This window comes from Macaca nemestrina, chromosome 10, assembly GCF_043159975.1.
Source record: "Macaca nemestrina isolate mMacNem1 chromosome 10, mMacNem.hap1, whole genome shotgun sequence".
Classification (NCBI taxonomy): Eukaryota; Metazoa; Chordata; class Mammalia; order Primates; family Cercopithecidae; genus Macaca; species Macaca nemestrina.
This window is the reverse complement of record NC_092134.1, coordinates 12,591,817-12,607,686: the sequence shown is the minus strand read 5'-3', so window position 1 is coordinate 12,607,686 and position 15,870 is coordinate 12,591,817. Positions and strand designations below refer to the sequence as shown.

At 45.5% G+C, this 15,870-nt stretch overlaps 1 protein-coding gene across 3 annotated transcripts in view; it reads left to right on the top strand.

The window, feature by feature from the left end:
* LOC105495512 (ring finger protein 10) overlaps positions 1–15,870 on the top strand; it is a 48,158-nt gene that overhangs the window by 21,170 nt on the left and 11,118 nt on the right. For all 3 annotated transcript variants that reach the window (XM_071070963.1, XM_071070964.1, XM_071070965.1), the window contains exons 3-12: positions 775–974; positions 2,982–3,072; positions 5,331–5,515; positions 5,595–5,731; positions 9,682–9,842; positions 12,181–12,306; positions 12,583–12,859; positions 13,046–13,179; positions 14,602–14,719; positions 14,958–15,059. In XM_071070963.1, coding sequence (XP_070927064.1) covers positions 775–974; positions 2,982–3,072; positions 5,331–5,515; positions 5,595–5,731; positions 9,682–9,842; positions 12,181–12,306; positions 12,583–12,859; positions 13,046–13,179; positions 14,602–14,719; positions 14,958–15,059 — 1,531 coding nt within the window. The remainder of the gene's footprint in view (positions 1–774; positions 975–2,981; positions 3,073–5,330; positions 5,516–5,594; positions 5,732–9,681; positions 9,843–12,180; positions 12,307–12,582; positions 12,860–13,045; positions 13,180–14,601; positions 14,720–14,957; positions 15,060–15,870) is intronic.

The window sequence follows — 15,870 nt, the reverse complement described above, 5'->3', positions numbered from 1 at the left end:
AAAGAATGGCTACTCCATATAAAAAGCAGCCTTTTTAGTTAATACTTTTAAAAAATTTTTTATTTTTTTCTGAAACAGGGTTTCTGTCACCCAGGCTGGAATGCAGTGGTGCGATCTCGGCTCACTACAACCTCTGTCTCCTGGGTTCAAGTGATTGTCCCACCTCAGCCTCCTGAGTAGATGGGATTACGGGCACCCACCACTGCCCCCGACTAATTTTTGTATTTTCAGTAGAGATGGGGTTTCACCATGTTGGCCAGGCTAGTCTCGAACTCCTGAACTTAAGTGATCTGCCTTCCTTGGCCTCCCAAAGTTCTGGGATTACAGGTGTGACCCACCATGCCAGGCCTTTAGTTAATACTTTAAGCTATGTAGGCTGGCAAGGTGGCTCACGCCTATAATCCCAGTACTTTTGGAGGCTGAGGTGAGGCCCTGAGGTCAAGAGTTTGAGACCAGCCTGGCCAACATGGCGAAACCCTGTCTCCACTAAAAATACAAAAACTAGCTGGGCATGGTTTAATCCCACACGCCTGTAATCCCAGCTACTCAGGAGACTGAGACAGGAGAATCACTTGAACTTGGGAGACAGAGGTTGCAGTGAGCTAAGATTGTGCCATTGCACTCCAGCCTGGGTGACAGAGTGAGACTGCGTCTTGGGGGAAAAAAAAAAAAAGATTTGTGTAGAAGGAGGGTTTTTTTTTTTTCTGGGTTTCTGCTGTAAATCAGTAAGTGTCATCCTAATCTGAAATACTGATTAATTCTCATTCTCCCTAGGTAGCAGAGGCTCAACGGGCAGAGTTTAGCCCTGCCCAGTTCTCTGGTCCTAAGAAGATCAACCTGAACCACTTGTTGAATTTCACTTTTGAACCCCGTGGCCAGACGGGTCACTTTGAAGGCAGTGGACATGGTAGCTGGGGAAAAAGGAACAAGTGGGGACATAAGCCTTTTAACAAGGAACTCTTTTTACAGGCCAAGTGAGTATTGCTACTCCTCAGAGAAAAGGGAAAGTGGGACTCTTCCGGATAACTGTGGTGCCGCTGTGAAGAGGCTTTTTTTAAGCTATTGTGGGAAAGAAGCAGAAAGGGAATTGGTCTCGTTCTTTTTCTGTTCACCACTGCCCCACCATTCCTTCCTTTTACCCACTTTCCAGGTGGATGTTTTTGGTACTTAATGCTTAGATAACTGTGTTAGTATCATAATGAGGTAGAAAACATGTTTGGAATTGGACCCAGATTTGAATCTTGTTTCGGCCTTTGACCTTAGGTAACTTACTTAACTGCTTTGAGATTCAGCCTCTCCTTTATAAGGAAGAGGAAATTTTTTTTTTTTTTTTTTTTTGAGACGGAGTCTCGCTTTGTCACCTAGGCTAGAGTGCTGTGGCGTGATCTCGGCTCACTGCAACCTCCGCCTTCTGGGTTTAAGCCATTTTTTTGCCTCAGCCTCCCAAATAGCTGGGACTACAGGTGCGCACCACCACACCTGTCTAATTTTTGTATTTTTTTTTTTTTATAGAGATGCAGTGGCTCATGCCTGTAGTCTCAGCACTTTGGGAGACCAAGGCGGGTGGATCACCGTATTGGCCAGGCTGGTCTTGAACTCCTGACCTCGTGATCCATCTGCCTCGGCCTCGAAAGTACTGGGATTACAAGCATGAGCCACTGTGCCCGGCCAGGAATAATAATTTTTTTTTTTTTTGAGACAGTCTCTCTCTGTTGCCCAGTGCAGTGACGTGATCTCTTGGCTCACTGCAAGCTCTGCCTTTCCTGGAGCTTCATGCCATTCTCCTGCCTCAGTCTCCCGAGTGGCTGGGACTACAGGCACCTGCCACCTCTCCTGGCTAATTTTGTTTTTGTAATTTTAGTAGAGATGGGGTTTCACCATGTTAGCCAGGATGGTCTTGATCTCCTGACCTCATGATCCCCTCGCCTTGGTCTCCCAAAGTGCTGGGATTACAGGCATGAGCCACTGCGCCCAACCAGGAGGAGAAAATTTCTTAAGGGACAATTGAGTGACAAGTTGAAGTGCTTGGCATATATTTGCTCAAATATGATCCCCTTTTGTTTCCTTTTGTGTGGCCTTAGTCATAATTTAAGATTTGACCTAGGATCTAGACTGAAGTAACCTTTTTGTACTTTATATGAACTGGTTTCAAATAGTGATGACAGTGTGTTTTTTTTTTTGGTGACGGAGTCCTCCTTTGTCGCCCAGGCTGGAGTGTAGTGGCGTGATCTCGCCTCACTGCAACCTCTGCCTCTCGGGTTCAAGTGATTCTCCTGCCTTAGCCTTCTGAGTAGCTGGGACTACAGGCACGTGCCACCACGCCCAGCTAATTTTTTTTGTATTTTTAGTAGAGAGGGGGTTTCACCATGTTAGCCAGGATGGTCTTGATCTTCTAGACCTTGTGATTTGCCCGCCTTGGCCTCCCAAAGTGCTGGGATTACAGGCATGAGCCACCGCTTCTGGCCTAACTTTTCTATTTTTAGTAGAGATGTTGTTTCACCCTGTTGGTCAGGCTGGTCTCTTAACTCCTGACCTCAAGTGATCCACCCGCCTTGACCTCCCAAAGTGCTGGGATTACACGTTTGAGCCATGGTACCTGGCCGTGAACAGTCTTTTCAACTGCCTTGAAGACTAGCTATTTTCTGGGGTTCTAAGGGGTGAGAGGAAATCTGGCCTACTGCTGTTGGATGGAGTCACAGTCTAGGTTAATTTTAGTTCAAGGGATGCCTTCAGGGAATTTGGCTGGACTTGGAAGCAGAAGAAAACAGTTCATGGATTTAGACTTCTGCCTGCTGCGTCTTTGGGTTCTTTCCAAAGCCGGAGTTCAGAACTGAGGCTGAGGTCCTAGTGCAGTGCCTCATGAACCATAGCTGCTAATGACCTGCATTTGATTTCTAAGTGAATAGATGACAATTTCTGCCGAGGGCTTATTGGTAGATTCTAACAGTCTAGCTTTTTCCTGTCTTCTTTCCTATTTCTAGCTGCCAATTTGTGGTGTGTGAAGACCAAGACTACACAGCTCATTTTGCTGATCCTGATACATTAGTTAACTGGGACTTTGTGGAACAAGTGGTGAGTAGCTCAGCCAAGCCCATAAGCTATGAATGGGAGACAGCGCTAAATAAAGGCACTGTGCTGACGCAGCAGCTGTTGGCTGTGTTCACTGCTTGACAACCTTTTCTGCCTGGCCTTTCTATAGATGTTTCCCAGAGGTCAGTTCCTGGTTCTTCCTGGAGTCCATTTTGTGACTAACTGGCTCTGGCCTGTAGGGATGGTGTGTGAAAGGCTCTGATCTGAAGATATGTAAGCTGGGAAGTAATAACCCCTTACCCTCCTGACCTGGGTTGGGCTCATTACAGGGCCATTGCTTCAATGGCAACCATTCATAGCAGTCACTATCAAAGAAGGCCCCAGCCTTGTGGCAGGTGAGCACATGAATGAGCCACACAGTTGTACTTTTTTTTTGAGACGGAGTCTTGCTTTGTCACCCAGGGTAGAGTGCAGTGGCGCGATCTTGGTTCACTGCAAGCTCCGCCACCTGGTTCACGCCATTCTCCTGCCTCAGCCTCCCAAGTAGCTGGGACTACAGGCGCCCGCCACCACGCCTGGCTAATTTTTTTTTTTTTTTTTTTTTTTTTTTTTTTTTTTTGAGACGGAGTCTTGCTCTGTCGCCCAAGCTGGAGTGCAGTGGCGCGATCCTGGCTCACTGCAAGCTCCGCCTCCTGGGTTCACGCCATTCTCCTGCCCCAGCCTCCCGAGTAGCTGGGACTACAGGCGCCCGCCACTGCGCCCGGCTAATTTTTTGTATTTTTAGTAGAGACGGGGTTTCACCGTGGTCTCGATCTCCTGACCTTGTGATCCGCCCGCCTCGGCCTCCCAAAGTGCTGGGATTACAGGCGTGAGCCACCGCGCCCGGCTGTCATTTTTTGTATTTTTTTTAATAGAGACAGGGTTTTACCGTGTTTGCCAGGATGGTCTCGATCTCCTGACCTCGTGATCCCCCCACGTCGGCCTCCCAAAGTGCTGGGATCACAGGCATGAGCCGTTGTGCCTGGCTTTTTTTTTTGTTTTGTTTTGTTTTTTTTTGAGACAGTCTTGCTCTATCACCCCAACTGGAGTGCAGTAGCGGGATGTCAGCTCACTGTAACCTCCACGTTTTGGGTTCAATCAGTTCTCGTGCCTCAGCCTCCTGAGTAGCTGGGATTACAGGTGCGTACCACTATGCCTGGCTAATTTTTGATTTTTATTAGAGATGGGGTTCCACTGTGTTGTCCAGGCTTGTCTCAAACTGCCAGCCTCAAGTGATCGACCTGTCTCGGCCTTCCAAAGTGTTGGGATTACAGGCGTGAGCCACCATGCCCAGCTTCAGTTGCACTTTCAAAGCCACTGATGTGTTTTCTACTGAAGTTACAAACTCTTGGTATCCCCTTGTTGGTCCTTATAGAGTGTCTGTTGAAGAACAATAATTTCAAAATGATGGGCCCTTTTTTTTTTTTTTTTTTTAAATGAGCAGGGCCTTTTGACCTTAAAGCTTGAACTCTCACTACTGTGAAGATGTATAAAATCATCTGAGAATGGCATAGAAGGCATAAAAACTTGTTTTATTAAAAAAAAATTAGTCATATAAAGTGAAGTCTTTTTAATGTGTTCTCTGTTGGAAATTACTGGTAGATTACTTCTAGACCCTTTTTAGGCCTTTATGCATACATATTAAGTTTTTTTATAAATGGGAATATAGTGATTTGTAATTTTTTTCTATGTAAAGTAGAACCCCCCAAATACCTATGGGTGTATTAGTTTTATTGTATTAAACTGTTGTTATGGTTTCCTTAGTGATTTGCTTAAAGAGCTGTCATACAAAGCCGGGCGCGGTGGCTCACGCCTGTAATCCCAGCACTTTGGGAGGCTGAGGCGGGCGGATCACAAGGTCAGGAGATTGAGACCATCCTGGCTAACATGGTGAAACCCCGTCTCTACTAAAAATAGAAAAAAATTAGGCAGGCGTGGTGGCGGGCGCTTGTAGTCCCAGCTCCTCGGAGGCTGAGGCGGGAGAATGGTGTGAACCCAGGAGGCGGAGTTTGTAGTGAGCCGAGATTGCGCCACTGCACTCCAGCCTGGGCGACAGAGCGAGACTCTGTCTCAAAAAAAAAAAAGAGCTGTCATACATGTATCTACATTGTTAAACAGTTTTAGGAAGATATGTTGAGTATAAGAATGTACAGGGATAGAGATGAGAGAGATGGGGATGAGAGAGTAGAGAGGCCTGTAACTTTTAACAGTCCCTAATCAATTCTGCAAGCAGTGAGCCTTCTGGTGGCATTTTGTTTCAGCGCATTTGTAGCCATGAAGTGCCATCTTGCCCAATATGCCTCTATCCACCTACTGCAGCCAAGATAACCCGTTGTGGACACATCTTCTGCTGGGCATGCATCCTGCACTATCTTTCACTGAGTGAGAAGACATGGAGTAAATGTCCCATCTGTTACAGTTCTGTGCATAAGAAGGATCTCAAGAGGTGAGATTGAGACATTTACTCAATTAGATTCTAGTCTGTTCACTCCTTGCCCTGCTACATATGAGTGTCCATGTTTCAGTGTTGTTGCCACAGAGTCACGTCAGTATGTTGTTGGTGATACCATTACGATGCAGCTGATGAAGAGGGAGAAAGGGGTGTTGGTGGCTTTGCCCAAATCCAAATGGATGAATGTAGACCATCCCATTCGTCTAGGAGGTGAGTTCTTTAAATTTTGGGGACAAGTAATCCTATTTCATACCATTCATGAAATTAATTCCAGATAGATTGAAGAAGTAAATGTAAAAAATCCGAAAGTTTTAACCCTTTTATTTAAAAGAAAATATAATTTTTTTGTAAATCCTTAGATGTGCATCTGTCTGAAGGATTGTGTGTTCTCATTTGGGTGGTAAATATGTGTGTGTAGTATTTTTTTTCCTAGTGATTTTGACTGTTTAAATGCTTAACAACTTAAAACATTAAAAATGTGTATTGATGGCCGGGCGCGGTGGCTCAAGCCTGTAATCCCAGCACTTTGGGAGGCCTAGACGGGCGGATCACGAGGTCAGGAGATCGAGACCATCCTGGCGAACACCATGAAACCCCGTCTCTACTAAAAAATACAAAAAACTAGCCGGGCGTGGTGGCGGGCACCTGTAGTCCCAGCTACTCGGGAGGCTGAGGCAGGAGAATGGCATAAACCCGGGAGGCGGAGCTTGCAGTGAGCTGAGATCCAGCCACTGCACTCCAGACCGGGCTACAGAGCGAGACTCCGTCTCAAAAAAAAAAAAAAAAAAAAGTGTATTGATTTAAAAAAAAATCCTCAGATATGGGTGGATTTTCGAGCCAGGCTGAAATGATAGATGCTATAAAATATTGATAAATTTTATTTTTATTTTTTATTTTTTTGAGACGGAGTCTGGCTCTGTCACCCAGGCTGGAGTGCAGTGGCACAATCTTGGCTTACTGCAACCTCCGCCTCCCGGGTTCAGGCGATTCTCATGCCTCAGCCTCCCGAGTAGCTGGGACTACAGGCGCACACCACCACGCCTGGCTAAGTTTGTATTTTTAGTTGAGACGGGATTTCACCATGTTGGCAGGCTAGTTTCGAACTCCCGAGCTTAGGTGATCTGCCCACCTTGCCTCCCAAAGTGCTGGGATTATAAGCACTAGCCACCGTGCCCGGCCCATTTGATTTTACGAGAATGAAACTTGTATCTGAGATTTCTTTTTTTTTTTTTTTGAGACCAAAAAAAAAAAAAACATGAAATGAAAAATAAGCTGCAGAACAAGATGTTATTATTTGTCATTTATGATGAAACTTTTATTTCTTTTTCTTTTTTTTTTTTTTTGAGACTGAGTCTCGTTCTGTCGCCCAGGCTGGAGTGCAGTGGCGCGATCTTGGCTTACTGCAAGCTCCACTTCCTGGGTTCACGCCATTCTTCTGCCTCAGCCTCCCAAGTAGCTGGGACTACAGGTGCCCACCACCACACCCGGCTAATTTTTTGTATTTCTAGTAGAGACGGGGTTTTGCCATGTTAGCCAGGATGGTCTCGGATCTCCTGACCTCGTGATCTGCCCACCTTGGCCTCCTAAAGTGCTGCGATTATAGGCGTGAGCCACTGCACCCAGCCAAAACCTTTATTTCTTTATAAACGTGCGTATATAATTATATAGAAAAAGGTTTGAAGGATACATAATCAAATTTGCAAATGTTAACTCTGGGCAGATACTAGGATATTTGAGGGTAGGAAAACGGCATATCAGGGAGGTCTGAAGATAACATTGTTTTAAGCTACTTAGAAAGTACAGAAAATGTGGGCCGGGCACAGTGGCTCATGCCTGTAATCCTAGCACTTTGGGAGGCCAAAGCGGGTGGATTACCTGAGCTCAGGAGTTCCAGACCAGCCTGGGCAACACGGTGAAACCCGTCTCCACTAAAATACAAAAAATTAGCTGGGTGTGGCAGCGTGCGCCTGTAATTCCAGCTACTTGGCAGCTGAGGCAGGAGAATTGCTAGAACCAGCCTGGGCGACACAAGTGAGACTCTGTCTCTCAAAAAAAAAAAAAATAAATAAAAATAAATAAATAAATAAATAAATAAATAAAAGTACAGAAAATGTGGAGGAGGGAAGTAAAACAAGTAAGTCATCCATGATCCCTTTACTCATAGGCATCCCATAACCTTATCTATATATATTTTTTCTATGCATGTATATTTTTGTGAGATTGGGATTTGATTTGCAAGTCAGCATCTGTATTTCTCCATGTCCCTAATTGACCACTTAGAAAAACACGTCTAGGCCGGGTTTGGTGGCTCACGCCTGTAATCTCAGCACTTTGGGAGACCAACGCAGGTGGATCACTTGAGGTCAGGAGTTCGAGACCAGCCTGGCCAACATGGTGAAAATCCATCTCTACTTTAAAAAAAAAAAATTTGTGTTGGCACATGCCTAAATCCCAGCTACTCAGGAGGCTAAGCAGCAGAACTGCATGAACACAGGATGGTAGAGGTTGTGATGAGCTGAGATTGCACCACTGCACTCCAGCCTGGGTGACAGAGGGAGACTCCATCTCAAAATAAATAAAAAAGAAAACCATTTTCAGTGTCCACAGAATTTTGGTTAATGAACATACTGTCATGTCATTAACTCTTTTTTTTTTTTTTTTTTGAGATGGAATCTCACTTTGTCGCCCAGGCTGGAGTGCAGTGGCATGGTCACGGTTCACTGCAGCCTCGACCTCCTAGGCTCAAGAAATTCTCCTGCCTCAGCCTGCCATTAATTAATTAATTACAATTTAATTTAAATTTAATTTAAAAATTAAAATTTTAATTTAAAAATGTTAACTGGGCATGGTGGTGTAGTTAATTTTTTATTTTTGGCAGAGATGAGGTCTTGCTGTGTTGCTAGGCTGGTCTTGAACTTCTTTTTTTTTGAGATGGAGTCTCGCTTTCTTGCCCATTCTGGAGTGCAGTGGTGTGATCTCGGCTCACTGCAACCTCCACGTCCCAGGTTCAAGACATCTGCCTCAGCCTCCTGAGTAGCTGGGATTACAGGCTCCCGTCACCATACTCAGCTAATTTTTTGTATTTTTAGTAGAGATGGGGTTTCTCCATGTTGGCCAGGCTGGTCTCGAACTCCTAGCTTCAGGCAACCCACCTGCCTCAGCCTCCCAAAGTACTGGGATTACAGGTGTGAGCCACTGCGCTGGGCCACCATTTCTTTATTCTTTTTTTTTTTTTTTTTTTTTTTTTTTGAGACGGAGTCTCACTCTGTCGCCCAGGCTGGAGTGCAGTGGCCGCATCTCAGCTCACTGCAAGCTCCGCCTCCCGGGTCTACGCCATTCTCCTGCCTCAGCCTCCCGAGTAGCTGGGACTACAGGCGCCCGCCACCTCGCCCGGCTAGTTTTTTGTATTTTTTAGTAGAGACGGGGTTTCACCGTATTAGCCAGGCTGGTCTCGATCTCCTGACCTTGTGATCCGCCCGTCTCGGCCTCCCAAAGTGCTGGGATTACAGGCTTGAGCCACCGCTCCCGGCCCATTTCTTTATTCTTTATTGTTGGTTTTACTGGTTGGTTTGAGCTTTTCTTTTCTTTTTCTTTTTTTTTTTTTTTTTTTGAGACAGAGTTTTGCTTTTGTTGCTCAAGCTGGAGTGCAGTGGCATGATCTTGGCTCACTGCAACCCCTGCCTCCCGGGTTCAAGCAGTTCTCCTGCCTCATCCTCCCGAGTAGCTGGGATTACAGGCATGCACCACCACGCCCAACTAATTTTTTGTATCTTTAGTAGAGACGGGGTTTCACCATGTTGGTCAGGCTAGTCTCGAACTCCTGACCTCAAGTGATCCACCCGCCTCGACCTCCCAAAGTGCTGGGATTACAGGTGTGAGCCACGGTGCCTGGCTGGTTTGAGTTTTTCTGATATTACATACAATGCTGTAATAATAAACGTTGTGTGACTGAAGTTTAGACTGCATCTCTGGGTTTCTTAGATTTCTTGTATCAAGAACAGAGCTACAGACCTTATTTTAAGACTGTTGTTAAATTATTTTCTTAGGGAATTATCCCATTTTCACCCCAAAGAAAAGGCTGTATTTGAAAATTCCTATTTAGCTACACCGTCATGAACTTTGAGTGTTGAATTTCTTTGATCTTGCTGGCCTTCTTATAGATGAACAACACAGCCAGTACTCCAAGTTGCTGCTGGCCTCTAAGGAGCAGGTGCTGCACCGGGTAGTTCTGGAGGAGAAAGTAGCACTAGAGCAGCAGCTGGCAGAGGAGAAGCACACTCCCGAGTCCTGCTTTATTGAGGCAGCTATCCAGGAGCTCAAGGTGAGAGGATGCATTGAAGACGCTAAAACCTTTTCACTCTCTCGGCAGTCTCTGGTGAAAACCAGAAATGCTAAACCTTTTCACTGTGTTGGGGGTGAGTTGATGGACACTGGGGTTAAATTAGTTCCATTCCACATTTAAGACAATAAGCAGAAAATGTCTAAAAAAGCCAATTTGTTTTGCGCTTTGTTTGATGACAGCAGAGAAGGTTTAACCTAGGGCTTTTAAAGCTCTTTCTAGAGCTGAAAGGAGCAAGTCAAAATGATTTTATAACTAATTGTGACAGTGGAGTTTTTTAGATTAGCTATGTTCTTAAAGCAAGGAAGAGTTTTTTGTTTTCTGGGAAAATACTTAGGGTTCTATTCTAGAGGTGTTTTGAGAGACATTGTGGAGAAAGTATTACGGCCTGCCCAGTATGCCTTAGGAGTGCCTGAAATGGCAATAATTACACAAGGATAGAATTCCTTGGGTCTTGGATCTTCCACAACAGGAAATTTTGAAGCATCACAACCACTGGTTGTTAGGCTCCACCTTGAGATACTGATTGCATAGGTTAAGCTCAGTAGGCTCAGTAATTTGCGTTATAACAAGTTCTAGGGTGATTCTGATGGCTGCTCATCCCCAGACCACACTACTGGAACCACTGATCTAGCTTAGAGCAGTAGAAGCCCATATTTATTGAGTGATTAGCATTTGATAGGACCGGTGCTATGCACATTTATCTCACTTAAACTTCTAGTGTGGTAGATAGCACTATCCCCTTTCATGGATGAGGAAACAGAATCATGGGTTGGGTAATTTGCTAGTAAGGGATGCAGCTGGTATTTGAATTCCCTTCTCCCTGACTCCTAAGGGATCCTTGGGTAGAGTCCTGTATATTTAACTTTTGCTTTCTTACTGTAATACATTGCAGCCATATTTGTTCAAATGCCATTACAGGCATAAGAAAGGCTACATAGAATTAGAACTGTCCAGGCTGAGGTGGGTGGGCCTACTACTCTGGGCCTCTGTCTGAGCATAGTTTGTAAAAACTAGGTTAGTTTCATATTCTTAGATTTCTGTTCTGGAAGTTTTTTGTAGTGTTGTCAGTGTCAGATTCTCTTTTTTTTATTTGTTTTGTTTTAACTTTTAAGTTCAGGGGTACAAATGCAGGTTATGTCATGGGGGTTTGTTATACAGATTCTCACCCAGGTATTAAGCTTAGTGCCCATTAGTTATTTTTCCTGATCCTCTCCCTCCTCCCACTCTGCACCCTCTGATAGGTCTCAGTGTTTGTTCCCCTCTATGTGTCCGTGTTTTTCATCATTTAGCTCCCACTTGGAAGTGAGAACATGCATGCGATATTTAGTTTTTCTTTTTTTTTTTTTTTTTTTGGGGGGACGGAGTTTCACTCTTGTTGCCTAGGCTGGAGTGCAGTGGTGTGATCTTGGCTCATCACAACCTCTGCCTCCCAGGTTCAAGCGATTCTCCTGCCTCAGCCTCCCGAGTAGCAGGAATTACAGGCATGCCCCACCATGCCTGGGTTATTTTGTATTTTTTTTTTTTTTTTTTTTTTTTTTTGAGACAGAGTCTTGCTCTGTGCCCCAGGCTGGAGTGCAGTGGCGCGATCTCGGCTCACTGCAAGCTCCGCCTCCCGGGTTCACGCCATTCTCCTGCCTCAGCCTCCCGAGTAGCTGGGACTACAGGCGCCCACCACCTCGCCCGGCTAATTTTCTTGTATTTTTAGTAGAGACGGGGTTTCACCGTGTTAGCCAGGATGGTCTCGATCTCCTGACCTCGTGATCCGCCCGTCTCGGCCTCCCAAAGTGCTGGGATTACAGGCTTGAGCCACCGCGCCCGGCCTATTTTGTATTTTTAGTAGAGATGGGGTTTCGCCATGTTGGTCAGGGTGGTCTTGAACTCCCAACCTCAGGTGATTCGCCCACCTCAGCCTCCCAAAGTGCTGGGATTATAGGCATGAGCTACCACACCTGGCCGTATGTGTCTTCATAGTAGAATGATTTATATTCCTTTGGCTATATACCCAGTAATGGGATTGCTGGGTGAAATGGTGTTTCTGTCTTTTTAGGTCTTTGAGGAATCACCACACTGGCTGAACTAATTTACATTCCCCAGTGTCAGATTCTAAGCAGATTCCAATTCTTAGTGGGTATTGCATGCTTTTTGCTTCCTGTTTCTCTCAAAGTTGAGATATTTAAGCACCTAACCTCCTTCCCATTGGGTCTCATTGCCTTTTAACTTTTGATCCTGTTGAGAGGCCATTCTAAGCCCTTGCCCTTCAAGCTAAGTGTGTTTCTGGAAACTTAACCTTCTCTGGTGTTTTCTCTGGCCACGCTAGACTCGGGAAGAGGCTCTGTCGGGATTGGCTGGAAGCAAAGGGGAGGTCACTGGTGTTGTGGCTGCTTTGGAACAACTGGTGCTGATGGCTCCGTTGGCGAAGGAGTCTGTTTTTCAACCCAGGAAGGTTAGTGTGTTCCTGTTACTAAGTGGCTGCCATTCCTCAAATACTGTCATTGAGCTGGTAGGCATTACTGTGAGATCTAAACCTTCTCAAGAGAAGAGGGGACAATGAGTATTTTCTGTATGCTTGTTACTAGTTCTTTCCCCAGGGGTGTTAAATCAGTGAACACGACAGCTAAGATAAACATCTAGGGAGCTTGGTTCTTAGGCCTACATTTGCCACATTGCTTTCGGAAAGCAGGAGATATACTTTCTGTTGATCTAGAGTTTGCTGTAACAGGGTGTGCTGGAGTATCTGTCTGCCTTCGATGAAGAAACCACGGAAGTTTGTTCTCTGGACACTCCTTCTAGACCTCTTGCTCTCCCTCTGGTAGAGGAGGAGGAAGCAGTGTCTGAACCAGAGCCTGAGGGGTTGCCAGAGGCCTGTGATGACTTGGAGTTAGCAGATGACAATCTTAAAGAGGGAACCATTTGCACTGAGTCCAGCCAGCAGGAACCCATCACCAAGCCAGGCTTCACACACCTCAGCAGCTCTCCTTGTTACTACTTTTACCAAGGTGAGGGTGCCTGAGGAGAGGGCTGGGTTGCCACAGAGGTGTTTCAGATGCGACCCTGCGCTGTAAGCAGAGGAGCGCCACTAGGTCCAGGGGCTTGGGTGGCTTGAGCCCTTGGGCATGGGGAGGGGTGAGGGGCCTTCTGGGGACTGGCCGAGACTGGTGTGTGATAGAGCCTCTTGTCCTCAGCGGAAGATGGGCAGCACATGTTCCTGCACCCCGTGAATGTGCGCTGTCTCGTGCGGGAGTACGGCAGCCTGGAGAGGAGCCCCGAGAAGATCTCAGCAACTGTGGTGGAGATTGCTGGCTACTCCATGTCTGAGGTGAGGCCTTCCTCTAGAAATGGAGGGTCAGGCAGCAATATTAACCTAATCTCTTTGAGGTAGGCTTAGCCATCCTAAGTTCACAAACCTTCAAGGCCTTTAGTTTTTGTATTTTTAGTCTTCCTGTCAGTGATGGTGCTGTGAATTCTTTGTAAGTGAGGTGCCCCCTCAGCATGAGTGCTGCTCCCTGCTTCATTGATTGTAGTTTGGAGATGTAGATATTTCCTCCTTTTATTCAAGATGGAGTTTATTTTTGTTTGTTTTCCTCCTTATTGCTTGGGAGAAATGTCACAAATTTGTTGTAAGATTTAAAATTAGACTCTTTGAGTACTATAAATTTTTCATCAAACATGCAGGAGAAGAATAGAAACGAAAATAAATGGGCTGGGTGTGGTAGCTCACACCTGTAATCCCAGCACTTTTGGGAGGCTTAGGCAGGCAGATTGCTTGAGGCTAGGAGTTTCAGACCAGCCAGGGCATTTGTACAAAAGATACAAAAAAAATTAGCTGGGTGTGATGATGTGCACCTGTAGTGCCAGCTACTCAGGAGGCTGAGGCAGAAGGATGACCTTAGCCCGGGAGATCAAGTCTGCAGTGAGCTGGCCTGGGTGACAGAGCAAGACCATGTCTCAGAAAAAAAAAGAAAAAAAGAAAATATTGGGCTTCATTTCTACTATTTCAGGCCAAGTGTCTTTTAGTAGGGAGATCTGCTTTATTTTCCTTCCCAGTTATTCTGTCAGTGGTTCCCACTTTTTTTTTTTTTTTTTTTTTTTTTTTTTTGAGACGGAGTCTCGCTCTGTCACCCAGGCTGGAGTGCAGTGGCCGGATCTCAGCTCACTGCAAGCTCCGCCTCCCGGGTTCAGGCCATTCTCCTGTCTCAGCCTCCTGAGTAGCTGGGACTACAGGCGCCCGCCACCTTGCCCGGCTAGTTTTTTGTATTTTTTAGTAGAGACGGGGTTTCACCGTGTTAGCCAGGATGGTCTCGATCTCCTGACCTAGTGATCCGCCCGTCTCGGCCTCCCAAAGTGCTGGGATTACAGGCTTGAGCCACCGCGCCCGGCCCCCACTTTTTTTTTGTTCTGTTTTTCCGCCAACAAATAACTTTTTATCTTTGCTGTTCATCCCCCTCAGCTGTGGGCCCTTAAATCAGAAACAGCTGATTGGTTTTAGATTATTTGTTGCCGGACTCAATTCACTCCTTTGCAGCACAAACCAAAAATAACGGGATTTGGTTGCTTATTCCACCTTGCTGTAGGTTGACAGTTTCTCTTTGACTTTTCAAAATGAGGATAATTGAGCACTACTGTTTTCAGCCCCAGTGCTGGCTGTGTTATGTATATATTGTTGGATATCTGGGTTAGGACCCCCTGCTTTCAGAGTTAGGTTTGCTTTAGTTGAGTATTGGTCCTTTTTCCAATGTAGGATGTTCGACAGCGTCATAGATACCTCTCTCACTTGCCACTCACCTGTGAGTTCAGCATCTGTGAACTGGCTTTGCAACCTCCTGTGGTCTCTAAGGAAACCCTAGAGATGTTCTCAGGTGAGAATGCCCCTGCTCTGCTTCTCTTTATAGTAGGATTCAGGGATGCTTGTGGCTAGAAATCCAGTGTGGGAGGAAACTTACGGAACTGTATCATGAATCCTAGTGCCTCCTAAACACTTCATCTGTTCATCTAGTCCAGCTGGGCCTACTGGTGTGGGCTTAGCTGCTAATACTGGGAGGAGGTGATGGGTAGGTTGTCCTGGGTCTACCTCTTTACAACCTGACCAATCTGCAGATGACATTGAGAAGAGGAAACGTCAGCGCCAAAAGAAGGCTCGGGAGGAACGCCGCCGAGAGCGCAGGATTGAAATAGAGGAGAACAAGAAACAGGGCAAGTGTAAGTTCAGGAACTCTCATCTTTGACTAGTACTGCTGTACATCATTGTCTGGAACTCTGTCTGAGACCTGGGAGCCAGACCTTAGCGACTTGTTTTCTTCAGCTTTTAAATGTGAATCATGAGAGCACCTCCTTAATAGTCTTGCTTGCAAATGTAATGAGTTAATATGGGTCAAAGTGCCTAGCACATAGTAAAGATGAAGATGAAATTCAGCGTTGGTAATAGTGGGCGATATAAACCTGTTCAAGAGATGGGAATTGGGGCTTTGCTAAGAATGCTGGGGGCCATTGTTCCCCATGCTTTCTGGATCACTGACTCTGTATTAAAGCTGATAGCTGTACACAGCAGGTCTGCCAGGAGGGTCTGATAAGATGGAAACCTTGATAGACTAGGAAGTGCAGGAAGTTGGATTTAAGAGATCTTTCATAGCAGTAAGCACAGCCTTTTGATCTGGTTCTTCAAAATAAGCTTTATTGAATCCAGGAGATTAGTGTGACATGAGGTCCCGTTATCCACCAGAAAACAAGGAATTGAGTCCTTGGCCAAGAAAAGCACTGTGGTATTTTGACTCCATATGGCATGGAAACATACATTCTATATCTCAAGTGGGGTAAGTGTGTACTTGGGGTCCCAACATTGTGTAGGTGTTTGGCACATGTCCTGAACTTTGAGAAAACTGATATTTCAGGAATAGGATTTTTTGTTTTAACCTTTTTATTATGGAAATATCAAGACAAGTAGAACAGTGTAATTAACCCCCATGTTTGTCACCCAGCCTCAATTACTAATCGTTAGAACAAAGTTATATTA